This window comes from Gobio gobio (assembly GCF_949357685.1).
Source record: "Gobio gobio genome assembly, chromosome: 24".
NCBI classification, from domain to species: domain Eukaryota; kingdom Metazoa; phylum Chordata; class Actinopteri; order Cypriniformes; family Gobionidae; genus Gobio; species Gobio gobio.
Window position 1 is genome coordinate 25,364,728 of NC_137120.1, and position 22,646 is coordinate 25,387,373.

Here is a 22,646-nt window from a genome sequence, read left to right on the forward strand (position 1 = left end):
ATGCAGTACCTGGGCATCCCTCAAGAGGTCCTCACTACTCTGGTTCTTGCGTAAGGGCAATGGCGGCGGTCTCAAATCTGCCTCAGGATCTACGAACAGACATTCAAGAAAACAGCTTAATCATCACTCTTGAAATTTAAACATTAGGCTTTCTCACTGGAGTAACACATTGTCTAGGGTTTTGTAATTGATATAAAAGGTGAAGTGTGTAGTGGATGTTAAATACTTTCGCTTATCCCAGTTTAATGAAGAGACAAATTCAAGTAAGCCATTTGTGGTTGACCTCCTGAAGAGTGTAAACACTGTGGCGCTATCAAAACATTGCTTTGTTTGTTTAAGCGGTCTGACATGTCAACTTCTGGCTCAACCAATGGCTTGAGTTTGAATGCAGGTTTTGAAAGGTAGGAGGGGTGTACCTTTTTCCTGGGATCCGTGGCTGGTCATACGGGGAAGGGTGGAGGAGTGGCCATGGGTGCTGCTGTTGGTTTCTGTGTTGGAAAACAAATCTGACACTTTGGAGATCTTACTTGTCAAGAAACCAATACCTGGAAATAGTGAAATATGAAAATATGAATCAGGGGTTATAGGTGCAATAGGACGGATACAAACACAATTTGGGCTGGGAGAGGTATGACGGTATATTGTTGCAATACTGGAATTTCCAACTTCGATACGGTACCTTGAAAAATATCGATATTCGATACCATTTTCGATACCACAGAGAAAACTGACATATATTTTTTTATATAACAGCTGCCATAACAGTTTTTTTTTTTTTGATTTTTTGACAGCACATGGAGGCGTTATTTGAATCATTGAACTAAATTCACACAAAAAAATACAATAGAATAAAGAGACAAATTAAATAAAAACTTGTTTTTTTTTTTCAGGTGGGTCTATCAGTAGGTAAGAAATACTGCAGAAATTAAAGTAATCAAATGTAAAATAACACGGGATAGTTTTCATTGTAAAAAAATAAATGCCGATTAATGCTTACAATTAAAGTTACAAAACAGCAGCGAGTGATTTTCTCTTTGTCTTTTGTTTTTTTGATTAACACGAACAGCAGCAGGTTTATTAGGCTGCTGTCACTTTAAGAGTTTATGCACGGATCCAATATACTGTTAAACAACATACTCAACTATTTGTGTTCCAAGACGGACTGTATTGACCTGAATACTCGCCAAGACGGGCATTTTGACACAATTTTGTATGCATTTGATTTTTAAAAGTGCACTGTGTGAATTTTAGTGGCATCTAGTGGTGAGGTTGCGAATTGCAACCACCCACCGCTCACCCCTCCCTTTCGTAGCACATAGAGAAGCTACGGTGGCCGACACAGGACAAAGATGTCGTCGTCTGAGACAGCAGAGAGTAGCTAGCGCTCTGTAGAGCAGTTTGTCCATTTAGGGCTAATGTTGGTACATAATGGTTCATTATGTAAGGTCTTTATACACCACTGAAAACAGTTATGTATATTATATTGCATTTCCTTCAAAATATCCTCATAAATACTACACACTGCACCTTTAAGTGCAATAAGCCACGAAAAAGAGTGGCACTTATTTATAGATCAGTGGTGCGCATAGGTAAATATAAAATTTATTATAATGGGTTTATGTAAAGATTGTTTTAAGTTCACTTAAATTAAAAGTTGTTTTTTTAAAGCCTAATAAATGTTGAAATTGGTATCTCTTTCAGTTATACTGAAATGTAATGTCATTAATGTTTCATAGAGACGTATCAGTGATACTGGCCTTCATTAATAAAAGATGCCATTACAACACATATTTAAAATATGCTGTCTTTAAATTGTTGCTACATTAATTTGGAGAGTTACTGAAATTAATACAATATCAAAATATTAAAAACTCATAAAATATTAAAAACTTGCGATTAATGTTGTTTTTTTATCGATTCCCAGCACTAATATATATAAATACTGTATAGTGCAGATATATAAACGCACCTGTAGTCGGTTTAGGGAGGGGTTTGGGAAGCGTGGCTGTGCCGTCGGGATAAGCAGGCTTCACCAGAATCTCCTGCCTGGGAGGAACTGGAGGAGCTGGGGTGGTCTGGATGTATGGCCCAACAGCGGCAACCCTGGAAGGGCCGATGGGCTGAGAGCTCTGCCCTTCAGATGGCTGCTGGAAGCGGAAGAGACAGAGAATGAGAGAAAGTATTTCTGTGCGTCACAAACTAAATTTGTGTCCAAAAAGAAGAAGAAATGTTATAAAAGTTATAGAGGTGCTCACAGGCAAGTTCTCTTTCTGTTGGAGAGCTGCTTTTTTCTTCCAGAGCCTCTCTCTCAGTTCAGCCACTCTTTTGTCCATGGCGGCCATTTCTACGTTCTTCTTGTTTAGATTCTCTCTCTGCTGCTGGAGTTTGGCACTTTGCTCCTGATTCAATTTATTCCTCAGCTGTTGAAAGGAGAAAATCCCAGAACAAAAGAGGGACTGTTTGAATTTTGGTGCGAATTCTAAATTTAAAAAACAAATTTAAAGCCTGAAAAGTGCATTCCTGCTATATTTATTTCAAATAAATACTACTTTGTTTGATATTTTATTATATAGTTCAATACTTTAAGTGTGTCCAAATACCACTGCATGTGTGAATTGCAAGCTGTAGACCAAGAGGAAAAAACTACCTGAAGTTCTTTATACAGTCGCTCTAGTTCTCCACTGGAGCTCGGTCCAGCCTCATGTGGGACGTCCATTTTGCCGCCACGTAACATGTCCAGTTGTCGACTCAACTCCTCCACCCTGCTGACGGCCACCACCAGTTCCCGCTGCTTCTGCTGGAACAGACCATTCATCTGCTCGATTTCCTCCACTACAGAGTGAGAAAATTAGGTTCACAATTCACTTTTTAATTAACTTCTCATTCCCATAAGCAAGAACATTTGTTGTTGTCTATGTTGATTAATTTAGCCGCTAATGGCATTTTTATATAACAGAAACAGCAGGATGAACTTTTCCATTAGTGGGCAAATGATCCACAACAAATTACAAATTACCTAAAACTTTTTTTAATCAAAATATGGATAAATGTCTAGCTTTATAGATCTCAATATAGATTATAATTAAAGTAAATCTGAATTCATCAGTGGGAAACCTAACTAGCTGATCAAACCAATTGGCTCGGAAAAATTTGGTAAAATAACTTTTGAGTTTCATATTTTTAATAATTTATTTAAAAAAATATATATATATAAATAATACTTTCATAAGATATAGATAAAACGTTATTTAAATAAGACTAATTTATAACAATAAATTTTATAACCATATTATAAGTCAATAATAATACATTAGTGCTTTCAAATCAATTAATTTCGATTTTAACATTTTGTCCTTAAAGTTGATGTGTTAGAAGCAGGAAAAATTGGCAAGCGTGAGGATTTGAGCGAGTCTGACAAGGGCCAAATTTTGATGGCTAGACGACTGGGTCAGAGCATCTCCAAAACTGCAGCTCTTGTGGGGTGTTCCCGCTCTGCAGTGGTCAGTATCTATCAAAAGTGGTCCAAGAAAGGAACATTGGTGAACCGGCGACAGGGTCATGGCTCAACCGGCTCACAGGGTCATGGCCAAGGCTCATTGATGCATGTGGGGAGCGAAGGCTGGCCCGTGTGGTCCAATCAAACAGACAAGCTACTGTAGCTCAAATTGCTCAAGAAGTTAATGCTTCTGATAGAAAGGTGTCAGAATACACAGTGCATTTCAGTTTGTTGCGTATGGGGCTGCATAGCCGCAGACCAGTCAGGGTGCCCATGCAGACCCCTGTCCACCGCCGAAAGCACCAACAGTGGGCATGTGAGAATCAGAACTGGACCACGGAGCAATGGAAGAAGGTGGCCTGGTCTGATGAATCACGTTTTCTCTTACATCACTTGGATGGCCGAGTGCGTGGCCGTCGCTTACCTGGGGAACACATGGCACCAGGATGCACTATGGGAAGAAGGCAAGCCGGCGGAGACAGTGTGATTCTTTAGGCAGATTCTTTCTGCTGGGAAACCTTGGGTCCTTTGGTTACTTTTACCCCTTTTCCACCAAGGCAGTGCTAGAGCTAGATCGGAGCCAGAGCCTAGTTTCAAATCGGTTCTTTGTGTTTCCACACCCAAAGCCCCAGCTCCGAGCCAGGAAAAGTGGTTCTTAAGTAGCACCAAAACATTGCTGGGCTAGAACAGGGCTAGAAGTAAGAACCGATTACGTCAGGTGCTGGGGGCAGGGTCAACAAGACCAACACAAACTTGAGATCCGCCATTGTTGAAATAGCAGCTAATGGAGCTAACAGCTGCTGCTCGTTTGTAATCTCCGTCTATACAAATTACGGCGAACTGCATGAATGCGTTGGATTCGCTGTGTTTTCATTGTGTTTTGATGCCGATGTAGGATCGTAAAGCCATGTGAATCAATAGTAACGCAACGTTTGCATTGTTGGTGGAAGGCTTGTTCGCAGCGGTGCTGTGCAGAGACCGATCGCCGTATGATAATTAGTCCAGCGAGAGCATACGACTCCTTATGCTTTTGATTCACTCATGCGTTTTTTTTTTAATATATCATACGTGGATCGGTCTGCACAGCACAAGCCTGGTGTGTTTGTGTTTCCCGCTGCCCAGGGTTGCCAGGTTTTCACAACAAAACCCGCCCAATTGCTACTCAAAACAAGCTCAATCGTGCTTCAGGGGGGCTTCCCCGGTAAAAATCACATTTGGGGGTAAAATGTGTTTTTTTGGGGCATGGATGCCTACTAAAATTTGCATTCCCGGGGCTAAATATCACATAATTGGGGTCGCTTCAACCCGCGGACATGAAAAACAGCCGCGGCAAAAGTGATGAAGTAGCCCAATTCCCCGGGAAAACCGCGGACTTGGCAACACTGCCGCTGCCTCGCTAGCGTTGCTGAGAAAGATGAGACGTATACAGTGACGTAAGACCTGGCTCTGTTGTGGCTCTCAGCATGTGGAAAAGCAAACGGTTCTTAGAAGGCTCCTCAGTCGAACTAACTATGAACTGGGACTAGCTCTGGCTCTGAACTAGCTCTAGCACTGCCTTGGTGGAAAAGGGGTATTTGACACGTGCCCCCTTTCTAAGCACTGTTGCAGACCATGTACACCCTTTCATGGAAACGGTATTCCCTGGTGGCTGTGGCCTCGTTCAACAAGTCCGATCCATGGAGGCCCCACCTCACAACTTACTGGACTTAAAGGGATAGTTCACCCAAAAATGAAAATTCTGTCCTCATTTACTCACCCTCAAGTTGTTTCAAACCTGTATGAGTTTTTTGAAGAATGTTTGTAACAAAGCAGATAGGTATTTTTTTACCCTTGGTGGGCGGCAGTGGTTCAGTGGTTCATGAAGGTTGTCTACAAACCGGAAGGTTGGTGGTTCGATCCCCGGTTCCACTTGACCAAGTGTCGAGGTGTCCATGAGCAAGACACCTAACCCCAGCTGCTCCCGACGAGCTGGATGGCGCCTTGCATGGACACCGCCGTCGGTGTGTGAATGGGTGAATGTGAGGCAATGTGTAAAGCGCTTTGGATGGCCATTGGTCTGTTAAAAGGTTTGTAAAACAGGTTTGAAACAACTTGAGGGTGAGTAAAATGATGACAGAATTATTTGCATTGAAATTTTATCCCTTTAAAGGATCTGCTGATAATGTCTTGGTGCCAGATACCACAGCACACCTTCAGGGGTCTAGTGGAGTCCATGCCTCGATGGGTCAAGGCTGTTTTGATGGGTCAAAGCAAAAGGGGGACCAACACAATATTAGGTCATAATGTTATGCCTGATCGGTGTATGTATATATATTACAAAAACTTTTATGTTAGATACGATTAATCACGAATAATTGATTTGACAGCACTAATAATAATCTATAATATTCTTTAGTGAACATTTTTTCAGTTAACTGAATTGCTTTATTTAAGAAAACATAATTTCTACACCACTGCACCGAACAAAACAGCAAAAAAACAACTATTTTTAAACAGGCATCCCAAACACTCTCCCTCAAACTTCACCTTGAACCAATATCCTTCAAAGAAGGTCAATGTTACATGCATTTTCAGCGTTTCTAACCCACTTTCTCCCATGAGTTTACTGGTTCTGACCTAGTTTGCTATTGCTGATGCGTTTCTGTTCCACTTGTCCTTTCAGAGCTCGAACCCTGCGCAGTTTGGCCTCCTGGTTCTCTGCGTTCTCCCGCAGCAGTCGCAGTTTCTCCTGCTCGGACGCCTGCTGCTGTTGCTGCCGCTGGTCCTGCAGCTTCAGGAACCGCAGTCGCTGTTCCTGTGAGGAGGCGTCAGGTCACAATCTCAGCCAAACTCATTTTCAGACATCATTAAGTTTCAGAACTATATGCCTACTGTTTTCATTAATGCTGATAATGGACAAAACAGTTCGGATATGGAGAACATGACAAATATGATGATAACTGCATTCACTGAATGATACTATGCAGTCATTTTATTCAAACAACCTTAATGACATCATTTCATGAATGACTTGGTCAGGTGATGGTGTTCTTTTCCATACAGCCTTGGTCCACATTTATTTACATTGTATGGAAAAAAGAGCAGCTTGGACATTCTGCTAAATATATCCTTTTGTGTTTGATGGAAGATAGAAAGTCATACAGGATTGGAACGAGTGTCCCTTTAAGTTGTGAAAAAAACGTAGAATAGTAATTTTTGTCAATGGTGCAGTCGGCTACCTTTGTGGCCAGGAGCTGTTGTTGTGAGTTGATCTGTTGTTGTTGCCGTGACGCCATCTCTTGCAACTCGCTGAGGGTGATGTCCATATGAGGGGCCGCCATCTAAAAGAATATCAGCGTTTGCTATTTTATATAGGACAACTATATTTTAACATTTTTAAAGGTTGTTTTCAAGGAGTTTAATATAGTAAAAATATGGTATAACATTGTCAGGTCACGTATATGCAGTTTTGGGAAAAGTTACTTTTAAAAGTAATGCATTACAAATTAAAATATTGAGTTACACCCTAAAAAAGTAACAAAGTAACTGTTACATTACTTTTGCGTTACTTTTTCTCACCTGGGCTGGGCTTGTTTGTTTGTTTTTTAATAACAACATAAAAGTTCTATTTTTGGCAAATGTACAGGCCCTTTCACACCAAAAGTGAAAATGAAAACGATTCAGGCTGAATTAAATGCTAATTCACTCTTGTACAGTAGAGGGCACAACTCAAACAAATCTTACAACTGTGCTTCCATAGTTGCCAAGTCTGCGTAAAACACACAAATTTGGGCTTCTTTTTTTGGCAAGTTGCGTAAAAAAAAAACACGAGTCGCGGGTTGCGTTTTTTGGGGCTTATTTGAAAAAATGTGGTTGCTTTTTGTAAAATATAATACCGGTAAGCAACTTTGTTTCTTTACATTTATGGTCGTTGTTTTGACCAATACATTGGCTGACACCGTCTTCTCACAGCTAATAGCCATTCAGTGCAACGATACAAGTGCTGTAGTAATTCGTCCTCACATCCCGCCTCCTTCTCCCCGTCATTGAAGAAAAATCGTGTTCAACATGCAGGCATGTCACGTTATAAAAGCACATAATAGTTAGTAGATGAAAATAGACATATACATTTTTACAAACAATGCCACCAGCAGAGATGTACAGAGATGGATATGAAACAGGGAGGAGAGGCACCTAATTTAATTAAAAAAATATTTTTATAATGTATTTATCATTACAGGCTATTATAAAAAAACAAGTATACTAATAATAACAGTATGGTATGGTTCGAATTTATTTTACAATAAATATGTGGCTATATTGCAGCGCTCCCTTAGTGCTTGCCTGCGTCCCAATATACATACTATCCATCCTAAATAGTACGTGACATTAGTAATTTTCAATACTATTTAGGGAAGATAGCATATGCACATTGAGATGCAGGGCTTATCTTTTTCACGGTTTGCAGTGTGTGCGTGTGTTCACTACTCACTGCTCCTAAATTGTGTGCACTAACTCCGAATATGGGTTACCATAACTGGCCTTCACGTCACTTTTTCTCTTTTTCCATCTCCAAACCTATTCTGTTGACAGCTGATCGGAGGATATTGCGTGCCCTTTATTGTAATTTGATGATTTTTGTAAAATCACATCTGTTTTTGCTTTTCAAACTCCGAGAGGTTTCAGTTTAATATGTTGCAGGCTTATTTATTGCTAAAAGATAATTGATCATAAATTATATTGATGATAATAAATAATATAATAATATTGGGCTTGTTTTTGAAGCTGCGGTTTCTTATTTGTCTCGTGAGAGTTGGCAACACTGTGTGCTTCTATACTGGATTGCAGAAGAACGGGAGAACAAATGTGGTTTATATAAAGTAATTTTTGCTTATTAGTATGGTTGAAGTGGATCATAGGTCAGCAGCAAAGACATTAAAGTGGTTAATAAAGTAAGATTAAATACATAAAGTATATTTGTGAAATTTAATATATTTAATTATTGCAGGTTTGCGTAATATTCTGAGATTGCATTTCACTGTTTTTATTAATTTTGAGTAATACTGAAACTAAAATTTAGTCTAGAATTACAATAAACATTATGTTTACACACAACGCTTCTGCACTTCCCAATTTCTCTCAACATGGGGACAGGAGAGCTGTCAGTCAAATAAATGGAAAAACAAAGTTAACTTGTGTTACTTATTTGAAGAAGTAACTCAAATATTTCGTTTTAAATGTATAAGTAATGCGTTATTTTTCCAGTTACTTGAAAAAGTAATCTGACTACATAACTCAAGTTACTTGTAATGCGCAACATATGCAATTATACGTTATACTGTATGCAGTTTGTTTTTCTTTAACCACTTAGCCGTTACCCCCGGTACATCCAAACTTAAATGGTTGTAATTCAAGAATGCTTTGGAATATAGACCTGAAAGTGAAAGCACTTCAAAAAATTAAACACAGTTTAAAAAAAATACTCCACTTTTTGGCCATTTTCCAACTCCCCAAGAGTTAAACAGTTGAGTTTTACCGTTTTCGAATTCATTCAGCCAATCTTCGGATCTGGTGGTAGAACTTTTAGCATAGCTTAGTATAGATCATTGAATCTGATTAGACCGTTAGCATCTGCGCCTGCTGCACCCATAGTACGGCAGCAAAGTTAATTGATTATTACGCAGGAATGAGAGTATAGTTCCTAGCCATATCTGATCTATGCTAAGCTATGCTAAAGCTAAAGTTCTACTGCCAGATCCGGAGATCGGCTGAATGGATTCGAAAGCGGTAAAACTCAACTCTAGGGGAGTTGGAAAATTATCCTATTTTCAAAAATAGTGTGTTCCTTTAAATTTACTGTAAATAAAATGTACTGTACAAAATATTTTTTTATTTGATAATATATATATATTAACATATATATTTTACAAACTTTTTTTTGCTATAAAGTTACTATAAAATCAAAGCCATATGTCTAACCAAGTTGTGTTCCAAATTTGACGTTGAAATCACAAAAATGTATGTTTCTAAGAGATTTTGTTACGGTGCTGTACCAAAATCAATTAAAGGCGATAAATAAAAAGAGCGCCAAGTGACCCGCTAGCGGGAAAGTGACAGTTAAGAGGGTTAAATGTATCTTGAGTGTGTAGGATTAAACTATAAGTGATCCCTCATTCCCAAAGTCTCCTCAGTTTTTAAATCACATTTAAAGCTTAATTAAACAAATTCTTTAAATTATAAAAATGCTTTGCAATGTCATAATTCACTCCAGCCCATGTAACAATAATATCTATTTAACCTTTAACACTTTATGTGCACATTTTACTGAAGGTTTCCAATTTATGCCTGAGTTAGCAACAGTTAACGGGGCGTGGGGGGTGGGGGGGTGTTAGCAGATTAACAAATCTTTGAGAGAATTCATACTCACTCCATTTTCCATGTGTCTCTCCAATGTCCCCTTCACTGCGTTTCTCTTGGCAAGAGACTCTGGAGCTCTGTGACCTCCTGTAGTAAAAGAAAGTTAGCAGTGTTAGCAAAGTTAGCAGCATTATTGCTCATACTTACTAGGGTTAGGGATGTATATTAAACTTTGACGGATAACTAGTCAAGAACTTTTTTTGCAAAGAACATGAATGATACCTAAAATCATGCAGCTTGTTGAGAAAAAGTGCATATTAAGACTTTGACTCAAAGCTCAACAGTTAGCATTTAGCAAACACTCACAATAAAGGCCAGGAATAATGGATTTAGCCTGAAAAAAAAGAGTGGCTGTGCTTGGGTGAACCTCATTACATAATGACTGTTTGGCTGGGGAAAACAACTAGCGCTCAATTATCCTCCATATGACTGCCTGTGCCAGGGTCCCACTTACATAACATCAACACTGGCACCGCTAGCGCCGCTTATGTGGGTTACTGGATAAACCAGTCTAGGAGTGAAACAATGCCCAAATAATGTTCTTGGTCACAGTCTGACACCACAGGGGTCCTAATCAGGGCTTACTGATTACACAAGCATAGGGTTTTACCTCAATTCTGTGTGAAAACATAACACAAACACCACGGATAAGAGTCAAACTGCGTTTAATTGACATAATTACGCTCAACAGAAAAATAAGGAACTCTTTGTGAGTTAAAGCCAGCCGTACAGAGCCGATATCACTCGCATTGTTGTGTAACAGCCGGTCTTTGTCCGGCGAAGAAGGCCTAAGTCAGTCAGAGAAATCTGAAACCACCTCACACATGGTTTCACATGACTGGGATGTTTAAACTTCTCGGGGGAACAGGGAGGATTCACTTCAAACACGCCGTGTAAACTTATTACAAGAAATTGCGACAAAAGGTATTTATGAGTTAAAAATAGCATGCAAAACAACAGACCAAAAAATTGTTATTGTGTTATTTTCAAAGAAAAATGTACTGGTACCATAAGCAACTAAAATAAATAAATAAACACACACACACCCCCACACGTATATTTACACATAAAATGACAAAGGGTATTTTGAGTTAACATGCCAAATAACTCACACAAAAAAAAAACGTTCAATTTTTTTTTATAGATTTTATATTATTATAAATGTATATAATATGTGGTGCAAAAACTTCAATATAAATACCAAATAATAATAAAAAAATATATATATACATATATAAAAATAAATAAATAAGATGACAAACGGTATTTATATAATTATATTTTATATTTATATATATATATATATATATATATATATATATATATATATATATATATATATATATATATATATATAATAAAATAACCAAAGAAAATACAATGATACCATAACTTACATAAAAATTATTTAATAATAGTTTGCGTCACTTGTCACATGACTTATGTGCTATTTATGTGTTTGATTATGTGGGAGTGGCAAATAAATAAACAAAAATGCGAGAAACATTGTGTGCGCACAGGCATGTGTATTTGATGTGTGTGTATGTGAGTGTGTGGGCATATGTGTTGGTAACTGAATTCTTGGATGCATTTGGATGGAAAGTGGTGACTCTCACACACACACACACACACACACACACACACACACACACACACACACACACACACACACACACACACACACACACACACACACACACACACACACACACACACACACACACACACACACACACACACACACACACACACACACACACACACACACACACACACACACACACACACACACACACACACACACACACACACACACACACACACACACACACACACACACACACACACACACACACACACACACACACACACACACACACACACACACACACACACACACACACACACACACACACACACACACACACGTTTGTTTTGCTATCCAAGTGAGGATATTCCATAGGCGTAATGGTTTTTATACTGAACAAACTGTACATTCTATCCCCTTACACTACCCCTACCCATCACAGGAAAACATTCTGCATTTTTACATTTTTAATAAAATATTTTTTAGTATGTTTTTAAAGCTATTTTAAATATGAGGACATATGAAATGCCCTCATATTTCATGTTTACTTCGTAATACCAGTGTAATACCCATGTCATTATACAAATTTGTGTCCTCATTAATCACAAAAACAAACACACACACACACACACAAATGAGCATCAGTGTTTGGGCTACACCGGTTCATTACTCTCACACAGGTGTTCCTTCACCATCTGCACTCTGCAGTATGAGCTAAACATGTCAATATTATCTTATTCTTTTCAGTGATTAAATGGATAAGCTATGTTATTCGCAGAAGTTTTGTTTAAGGATTTTTTTGTTTACTCGCATGTGCCTCCTCTGGAGTTTCAGAACAGATAAATCTCTCAAACTGCGCTTAGTATGCAATCATCTGTCTCTCATTTGTGTCTGCTTTTATTTTTCATTTTAGGAGAAACATATTTCATACCTAAAAAATACCCTTTAAGCTAAGATGAGCAACCTTTGAGAAATAAAATCTTCCATTTTGTGTGCATGTTTTCAGGACACAAGATCCATTCTGATCTATTCCAAAGCCCCCCACCCTTAGACAGTGCCCACAAAACAAGCCATTCTGCAGTAAATAATTCATGCCCCAACACAGCCATAACCATGTCTAATTTACAACCCCTTTATTCACAGTCTCCAATAAAGGGAAATGACATTCACGCCTATCTGCAACAACGGCATGTCCATACAGACAGCAGACTGCTGGGGGGGTTGGGATGCAGAGGGGAGAGGATGTAATCGAACGTGTCCGTGCTTTGGCATAGACAAAGAGCCTGTCTATATTCAACCATACAACAGATAATAATCCAACCATACAGTAAATACAGTAATACACAGTATCAAATATTATCCAACTCTTTCGCATTGCTACTGTCTTCAGTATTCAAAATCAGGCATGGAAACTAAAAGTAGGTAATTGGGGCTCTTTTTAATTCCATCTCTTTAAAAGTTTGATTAAAAAAATTATAATAAACAAATAATATATGTTTACATATACTTATTCTTACATGTATAAGTGTTAATAAAATGCACTGCACTTTCTCAGGCTAAATTAACCATTTTTAAATCTAAGCTGAGACATGCTTACATAATGCTATCAGGATTGATGGTAACAGGGTTGACAGTTATACAGTTTAATTTGACATAATGAAATATAATATGCTTCTTAGAAGGAAAATGTATCATGGTAACATGGTAACGATATATAGTTAAGTGTAATTTATTCCTATGATAAAAGCTGAATTTTCAGCATCATTACTCCAGTCTACAGTGTCACATGATCCTTCAGAAGTCATTCTAATATGATGATTTGATGCTCAACAAACATTTATGATTATAATCATTGTTGAAAACAGTTGTGCTGCTTAAAAATGTTGTGGAAACCATGATGCATTTTATTTTTCAGGATTCTTTAATGAATAGAACGTTCAATGAACAGCATTTATTTGCATTTATTACATTTATTAAAGCATTTATTAAATATAAATATTTTGTAATATTATAAATGTCACTTGTGATCAGTTTAATGCATGTTTGATGAATAAATGTATTAATGTCTCTCTATTTTTAATCTTACCACAAATGTTTGAATAGTATCATGGTTTCCACAAAAATGAAGCAGCACAACTTTTTTCAACATTGATAATAATCATAAATGTTTCTTAAGCATCAAATCATCATATTAGAAGGATCATATAATCCATATCATATTATTAGAAGGATCATATATTTCTGAAGGATCATATGACACTGAAGACTGGAGTAATGATGATTAATTCAGCTTTGATCTATCTTTAACTAATATATATATATATATATATATATATATATATATATATATATATATATATATATATATATATATATATATATATATATATATATATATATATATATATATATATATATATATATATATATATATATATATAGCTGCTTTACATTTGGATAATATTTCACTGTACTGCTTTTTTACTGCATTTTTTTATAAAATAAATGCAGCCTTTGTGAGCAGAAGACTTCTTTCAAAAATATTTAACAATTGTAATGTTTCCAAACTGTTGATAGGTGCTGTATATTTTCTGCCTTATTCAGTGAGATATACAGTGTGGAGAAAAAGTATTTGATACACTTGATTTTGCAGCTTTGCCCACTTACAAATTATGTAAGAAGCATGTAGAAGTCTGTAATTTTTATCATAGGTACACTTCAACTGTGAGAGACAGAATCTAAAACAAAAATCCGGAAATAGCCAGAAATCACATTGTATGATTTTTAAATAATGAATTTGCATTTTATTGCATGACATAAGTATTTGATCACCTACCAACCAGTAAGAATTCCGGCTATCACAGACCTGTTCATTTTTCTTTAAGAAGCCCTCCTGTTCTCCACTCATTACCTGTATTAACTGCACTTGTTTGAACTCATTAGCTGTATAAAAAACACCAGTGCATACACTCAATCAAACAGACTCCAACCTCTCCACAATGGCCAAGACCAGAGAGCTGTGTAAGGACATCAGGGATAAAATTGTAGACCTGCACAAGGCTGGGATGGGCTACAGGACAATAGGCAAGCAGCTTGTGAGAAGGCAACAACTGTTGGCGCAATTATTCGAAAATGGAAGAAGTTCAAGATGACGGTCAATCTCCCTCGGTCTGGGACACCATGCAAGATCTTACCTTGTGGGGCATCAATGATCATGAGGAAGATGAGGGATCAGCCCAGAACTACATGGCAGGACCTGGTCAATGACCTGAAGAGAGCTGGGACCACAGTCTCAAAGAAAACCCTTAGTAACACACTACAGCGTCATGGATTAAAATCCTGCAGTGCACGCAAGGTCTCCCTGCTCAAGCCAGCGCATGTCCAGGCCCGTCTGAAGTTTGCCAATGACCATCTGGATGATCCAGAGGAGGAATGGGAGAAGGTCATGTGGTCTGATGAGACAAAAATAGAGCTGTTTGGTCTAAACTCCACTCGCCGTGTTTGGAGGAACAAGAAGGATGAGTACAACCCCAAGAACACCATCCCAACCGTGAAGCATGGAGGTGGAAACATCATTCTTTGGGGATGCTTTTCTACAAAGGGGACAGGACGACTGTACCGTATTGAGGGGAGGATGGATGGTAGGGATGTGATGGTGAGGAAATTTTTCCACCGGTTAATTGATGTGTGACAACACTGGTAATACCGGTATCACCGGCGGAGGCTTTTAAATCACTAATTCTATCTAACCGAAAGTAACATGCACACAACCGCTCTGAACTGAAAACGTGCCAGTGCGCACACACCGTGAATGACAGCGCGCTCTGTGAGGCCATGGGTGCGTCTCAATCAGTTCCCTAGTTCAGTAGTCAGGGCACTGATCAAGCATTGATCAGTCTATGATTGAGATGCACGCCATGAATGAATAACAGTTCGTCCGTAAAGCCTTGTTTATACTCGACGCGCCCACACGAGCGTGAGGGTGCGCGCGGCAAAAATAAATGCGCGCAGTCAGCGTAGCGCGGAGGCTCGCACTGCGGAGCCAGGCGAAAGTAAACAATGCGCGCTCTGTGCGGCCGTGCACATTTTACTTTCGGTTTTGAATTAGCGCCAATTCGGCTGTGGGTTGCTTGAATTGTGGGTTCATTAGCCTATTATTTTTAATGAAAAACACAACAACAAAAATGACAAACTCCCTTAAATAGGCGCTTTTACGTTTCGCTTTGAAACCAAATCTTCCGCGATCATCTCAGTCAGCTCCTCACTCTTAAATCTGATGAATGACTCCTGCCACTGCCGAGACTCACGGTTGGATCCTGCTTTATTAAGCAGATAAGTTCAGTTTTTACTTGTATTGTCTGTTCTCTAACTGAACTAAATTATTTTATTACTATAAAAAAAATCTAAAAGACGGTGGGCGGTGCCACGGTGGGCAAGTGATGTAACCGGTGTTGAGTCTGGACACCGGTAACACCGGCAACACCGACTATCGTAGCAAGCCTAATGGATGGGGCCATGTATAGCGAAATCTTGGCCAACAACCTCAGTAAGAGCATTGAAGATGTGTCATGGCTGGGTCTTCCAGCATGACAACCACCAAAACACACAGCCAGGGCAACTAAGGAGTGGCTCCGTAAGAAGCATCTCAGGGTCCTGGAGTGGCCTAGCCAGTCTCCAGACCTGAACCCAATAGAAAATCTTTGGAGGGAGCTAAAAGTCTGTATTGCCCAGTGACAGCTACGAAACCTGAAGGATCTGGAGAAGGTCTGTATGGAGCGGGCCAAAATCCCTGCTGCAGTGTGTGCAAGACCGGTCAAGAACTACAGGAAACGTATGATCTCTGTAATTGCAAACAAAGGTTTCTGTACCAAACATTAAGTTCTGCTTTTCTGATGTATCAAATACTTATGTCATGCAATAAAATGCTAATTAATTACTTAAAAAGCAAACAATGTGATTTTCTGGATTTTTGTTTTAGATTCTGTCACAGTTGAAGAGTACCCATGATAAAAATTACAGACTTCTACATGCTTTGTAAGTGGGCAAACCTGCAAAATCGGCAGTGTATCAAATACTTGTTCTCCCCACTGTATATATATATATATATATATATATATATATATATATATATATATATATATATATATATATATATATATATATATATATATATATATATATATATATATATACATAAAGAGTGAGAGAGAGAGGTATTAAAGACAAAATGATAGCTTTTACTTTTATTTTATATTTAAAAAATAATATTCACTAACATAGCAAGGAAATACACAGGCGCCAAAAATGCATCCTCATGATAAAAGGCAAAAGTTGAACTTTGTACATTAGCATATAGTAAATGTTATTTTTTGCACGTATGCATATGAGGAACAAAAGTGTCACCAGTTTTGTAAAATGAACCAAACACACTCTAAAAGAATTTGACCTTTGAAAACACAGTGACCATTGACTTTTCTCTTTCTCACCTGTATCGTGGCCAGGTGCTCGGTCATGGCGCAGGAAGAATCGCACCTCCGCCCTCTGCTGACCCCAGCGCTGCAGTACACTTCGATAATTCGCTCGCTGTCCCCAATCACACGCTCTGAGAAAGGAACCGACCAATAGGAAAGAAGGAATGCAAATTAGGTGGCAAAGATCCATTCTAGAGTGATGCATCACTGCACCTTTACACCACAGTCGCATGGACAGGTGCAGCAAGATGATTTCTATCATTTTTATTGCTGTAATGACTTTGTTAAAGGAATAGTTCATCCAAAAAAGGAAATTCTGTCATTTATTCTCCAGTCATTTCAAACCAGCATGGTGTTGTTTCTTCCGTGGGACACAAAAGGAGATATTTTGATGAATGTTCATGCTGCTCTATTAACCGTACATTTTAAACTTGATAAATAAATGACAGAATCATTTTTTTTGATAAACTGTGACATCACATCATATACATTTACGCGTTTGGCAGACGCTTTTATCCAAAGCAAATCACATTGCAATCAAGGTACACATTTTACATTTAGTCAGTTCTTGCTTTCCCTGGGAATCGAACCCATGACCTTGGCTTTGCTAGCGCGATGCTCTATTGTTTGAGCTACAGGAACGCTTATATCCAAACAATTGTTGGAATGAACTTGCTCAATACAGTACATACCAGATCCTCTCCACATCTCGGCCAGATAGCAGTCCACCTCCCCCGGCTCTTTACACATGTCCACGACATCTCGACACAGTGTCTCCGGCGTGATGGGAAGCTCTGTGAAGTGCTTGTCGCTGTTGCTGAGGTACACCGTTAGGAACATCTTAGTCAATAAAAAGAAAAGACAACATGGGACATTACAAAAACATTCTACAGAAGACATTTTTTTGTTCCTCAGAGTCAGTGAACTTTTGATTCTCTAGTTCTTTATAAGCCATCTATGTACTTGTGTTTTAAAGAACCCAGAACATATGTCTATACACTCAACTGAAGCATTGTTTAATTTTTAACCCTCTGGTGTTCTTCTGTCATTTTTGACTGAACAATTTTGCTTTGTTTTTTTAGATTTTTTTACTTCATCGGTATGAAACTTGGTAAAGGTTTTGGCACTTGGTATGTGGACACAAAAATAAATCATGGACATGATTCGAAAAGGTTAAATGGTTATGGCCATGGTAAAAATTGGCCACATTGGAAATTAATTGGAAACGAATTTCATCTAGTTCATTAACACATTTTCAATTTCATTTGTTTTGTCCTGCGCCCAAACAAAATCTTACTGAAAGCTATTTTTTTTTAAATATCAACCTCAAATTTGGAACACAACCTGTTTGAATTCAGCCTTAGATTTTCTTGCAGTTTTAGAGTAAAACATGTTTTGGAAAATACACATTTTATATAAAAGTTGAAAATAGTATTTTTGTGTATTTTTACAAAAGTGTATTACTTCTATAACTTTCTCAAGTTCACTTTTGTTCCAAGTTGTCACTTTAGCAATAATCTGCCAAGTGTCTTCTTTAAAAAGAGACCAAATTTAAGCATTATGACAATTTAAGTTGGAAATTTCAATTTCAGATCTATGCTCAAAAAGTGAATAAATTGATTATAACTACTGCACAAATATAATTTAGTACCATAAAATCCCCTAAAAACACAAAATATTAAATAAAAAACATTATTCGAACTAAAATACAATGAATTAGTTTCATTTAAATAAAAAAGGAGAAACACCAGAGGGTGTTTTTAAAGATTATTTATATACTATTAAATTATTTATTCACATTTTGAATTGGCTTTTCATTTTTTATTTAAATTTTTCATGAGTAATTAGTTGTTTTTGTAAAAATGTATATTTAGCTTTATTTATTTTCATTTCACTTTTTATTTTAGTACTTTCAGTTAGTTTTTTGGTGTTTCAATAAATGCTTATATTTTAATCTTAAGTTTGAGAAATTGTTATGTGCTTCTGTAATGTTTTTTATATTACAATTTATCTTTGATTTAATGTCATAATGTTTAATGTTTAGTATGTCAGCTTCCACTTATTTTATTTCAGTTAGGTGTTCTGAAAAACGTATAATATAACAAAGAATGTTACATTTTCAATCCATACAGACAGACTCAAAAACCATATTGTAATGTGTTTGCTCTATTTTGGTTTCGTTTTCATTCTGTTCCCGGTTCTGGTTACTGATTTAATTCACCTGTTCGTACTTATTTTGATTACTCTCCTTGTGTATAAAACCATGAGTTCTGTCTGTTCAATGCCTGGTATCGTTTATGGTTATGTAGTTGTTATTTTCTCCCTGTGATATTCTCATGTTTATTCATGCGTTTGGATTATTGAATTTAAGAATGTTGTGCCCACCTTACAGACACAATCACAGCAGATAATGGTTTTGAAGAGGTTATTTGCTTACATTCATGAAGGTAGCTTCATTATGAAAGCTCTGAACCATCCAAGCCTATTATAGATATGTGACTATATGCCAGATGCCCACGTAATGTTATTATACAGCCGTGCATGTGGGTGAAAATGCCAAGATGGATGGTTGACAGCAAAAGAAATGCTGTATTTCTGTCTTGGCATTTTAATTGCAGCCGGCACAGATGGCTGTCACATCCAGAGAGTTCTTATCCCCGAAATAAAACACAAGCATGGGGTAATTAGTCAGAAAGCAAGGAGGTAATTGATTTGTAATTCCGAAGGAGGAAAAAGACAAGGTTATTGCCATCATTTCAAAAATACTATATCTTAATATAAATTTGTCAAAATTAATTTGATTCATTATTAAATAAACATAAAAATCGTAGCATATTTTAGCATAAACATAGCAAAAAAAGCATATTTTTGAAGGACAATTTTGCTAGTGTCTGTTTATTTTCAGACTATCGGCAGAAGAGTTATTATCACTGCTGATAGAGTGCAAAAACACTCAGCAGTTCTCTGTTACTATGTGTGTGTGTGTGTTTACATGCTTTGGCAAGCGAAGCTGAGGTACTACTGTCACACCAGATGGGTAGAAGCAAAACTCAGCGGCTCTGCCACCTTAACCTGAGTCACGCACCGGGACAGGAAAAAGAACTGCATGAGAATTCCTGAACGCACATATTTAATTGTACGCTTCTCTGGGATACTTGATTGTGATTTGTCAATTGTGGCATTCTGCAGTGTTTTTGTAAATTGGCTTCTAAATTTATGCTAGACATTCATATTACACTCTCTTTCGTCTATAATAAAATGATCGAAACTTGTTTATTATGTGCATATTACGTGTTCAGTCTATAGGCTAGGGGTTGAACGACTTCAGATTTTTTAAGTCGACATTTATGTTATTAAAGTCGAGTGGCCTAGTCGCTGATAATGTCAATAATGAACAAATAAGCCTAAACCTTGAGCTGAGACTCGAACGCAGGTTTCCTTGTGCTCAGCTATGGCATATGACACAGCGCTGCCCATAAGTCTATTGCTTCTACATAATAGCTTATTTTTTATCAGTTATTTTGTCTATGGGTTGTTATGTTTCTCACAGATTTCGTCTCGTTCTAAAACAGATACAAAGTAGCACAGTAAAGATTACATTTATATGAATGCATTAGAGAGAGAGAGAGAGAGACAGAGAGAGAGAGAGAGAGAGAGAGAGTGATTGCATGTGAATTCATTCTACACGGCAACATCTCTCTACTAATAGTGAAGCTGTTCTGAAATAATTTTGGGTATCAAATAATTTTGATACCCACATTCCTGAGATGGGCGTGCCATACATTTTAAACATGGTGATGGGGAGAGCTACTGTTGTGTCAGGTTAGCCTGATAAGCCAGACCCACATCAAGATGTTGGGTCTGGGAACACACCATTGGCAGGGCTTAATCCGAGGGGCGGGATAAACGGTTGTCTTTCAAATTCCCTCTGCACACAATACGATAGCGCTACAACCGACTAGAGCAACGAAGAAGGTGAAGCGGAGCTAGTTGATAGATTCAACTTTTGCCGTATCCGGTCGGCAAAACTCTGAACACATCTTGCTTTTTTAAGAATGACTTCAGTGCCGTTCTTTGTTCCCGCCCACCGACTCTATACAGGATGTGATTGGCCTGACTAGAGTTTGGATTTTCTAGCTCGCAAGCCAACGGAGAGTTGCTAGATGCCTTGGCTGCAAATTATATTTGCTGCCGCTAGGGTGCGTCTAGATTTCTAGGTTAGTGTCAGGCATGATGTTTGATTTAGACAGATTTGTGAAAAATATTTGAGAGAAATAGGCCTTTTGTGTACATAGAAAAAGTCTTAGATCTTTGAGTTCAGCTCATGAAAAATGGGGGCCAACACAAAAGTGTTGTGTTTATAATTTTGTTCAGTGTATTTGTCATTTTAACTGTTGGAACCGGAGCATAAAAGTGGACAAAATTTGTTATCCTGTTGCGCCCTCTATAGGCCATGATCAGAGACTAGTCGACGTCAAGATAAAGTGTCATGGCAGAGCATTAAAGTCGACTTACTCGACTAGTCTGTGAAACCTCTACTATAGGCGTGTAGTGTTTCTTTACAAAGTGACATCGCCAATTACTGGCATGCCATGAATATTACAGCGTTTTTAGTCGCTTTTTCCATTTCCGTTTTTAGTACATCGCTGTCGTGTAAACGTACCCTAAAACTAGAACTATTAAAGATTGTTTTTGATGAAAAACTTCTGAAGTAAACTGAAGTACTAAAATTACTAAAACTAACAACTGAAATACAAATAAATTAAAGCTAAATTGAAATATTTAAATAACAAAAACTAATACAAATAATAAAAGCACAAAACAAAAAAATAATTATTAAAATGAGTACTGAACGTTTAAAATAAAAGCTAATTCACAATGCATGTTATTTTAGTATTATTCAGTATTAGTTTCTGAGTTTATGTTTTTCGTATTTATATTTTATTTCAGCTTTATTTCACTTAACAAACATTTTCCATGAACACCATTCTCGATTACGAGTCGGACACCGCATGTAGACCACCGCAGAGAGCTTAATAAATTCCCTACTGCAGTTTTTAAAATAGCTAGACTTGTTCAAACAGTTATCAGTATTTTGTGATCTGTTCAATATCGGTGCCATTACATTCATCTGCCGTCACACACAGCTGTGCGAAAAGGGTTTAAGAGGCTTTCACTCCTTCAATGCGCACACACTTTACACACATTCAAGTCTAATCTGGCTTTGGATGTGCACTGTACACGACTGCTAAAGCACTTGTATCCGTGCCTACTGTCATGCTGCAAGCATGTATGAATAAATGTTTGACAAGATTCAGTCAGGAATAACTGTGGTTAGGCTTGTAATCCAGCAGTCTTTTAAAAAACTGTCCAGTTGATCCAAAAGGGTCATAAAATGAGGCCAGTTAAAGGCTGCGGACCTCCACTGAAATGGTCACGAATGTCAATAAAGACTTAGAAATGTCATCAAATAGGATCAAATGAAAGAGATAATCTTCATGTAGGCATAAAGATTACCGTCTCTATCAAGCAAATCTGGAAGTTTTTTTGTTCCACAGCGATGCCAGAACCATTTTTGGTTCCTCAAAGAATATTTCAGTTCTTAAAACAAAACCATTTTTCGCTATAGTGTGAAGAACATTTTAATAATCTAAAGAACTTAAAATATTTTTTTGTACAATGTAAAGGTTCCATG

At 37.6% G+C, this 22,646-nt stretch overlaps 1 protein-coding gene across 3 annotated transcripts in view; it reads right to left on the reverse strand.

Moving 5' to 3' along the window:
• The window catches only part of tp53bp2b (tumor protein p53 binding protein, 2b), a 42,559-nt gene that overhangs the window by 12,715 nt on the left and 7,198 nt on the right, over positions 1-22,646 (reverse strand). The window contains exons 2-11 of one of the 3 annotated variants that reach the window (XM_079807154.1): positions 17,644-17,791; positions 16,967-17,082; positions 9,903-9,979; positions 6,715-6,816; positions 6,113-6,290; positions 2,648-2,832; positions 2,256-2,420; positions 1,970-2,147; positions 417-488; positions 10-89 (exon numbers count right to left, since the gene is read on the reverse strand). In XM_079807154.1, the coding sequence (XP_079663280.1) occupies positions 10-89; positions 417-488; positions 1,970-2,147; positions 2,256-2,420; positions 2,648-2,832; positions 6,113-6,290; positions 6,715-6,816; positions 9,903-9,914 (972 nt within the window). In that variant the 5' untranslated portion in view covers positions 9,915-9,979; positions 16,967-17,082; positions 17,644-17,791. Of the gene's footprint in view, positions 1-9; positions 90-416; positions 546-1,969; positions 2,148-2,255; positions 2,421-2,647; positions 2,833-6,112; positions 6,291-6,714; positions 6,817-9,902; positions 9,980-16,966; positions 17,083-17,643; positions 17,792-22,646 lie in introns of those variants that run through there. The other 2 variants (XM_079807153.1, XM_079807152.1) reach the window with 2 other exon arrangements.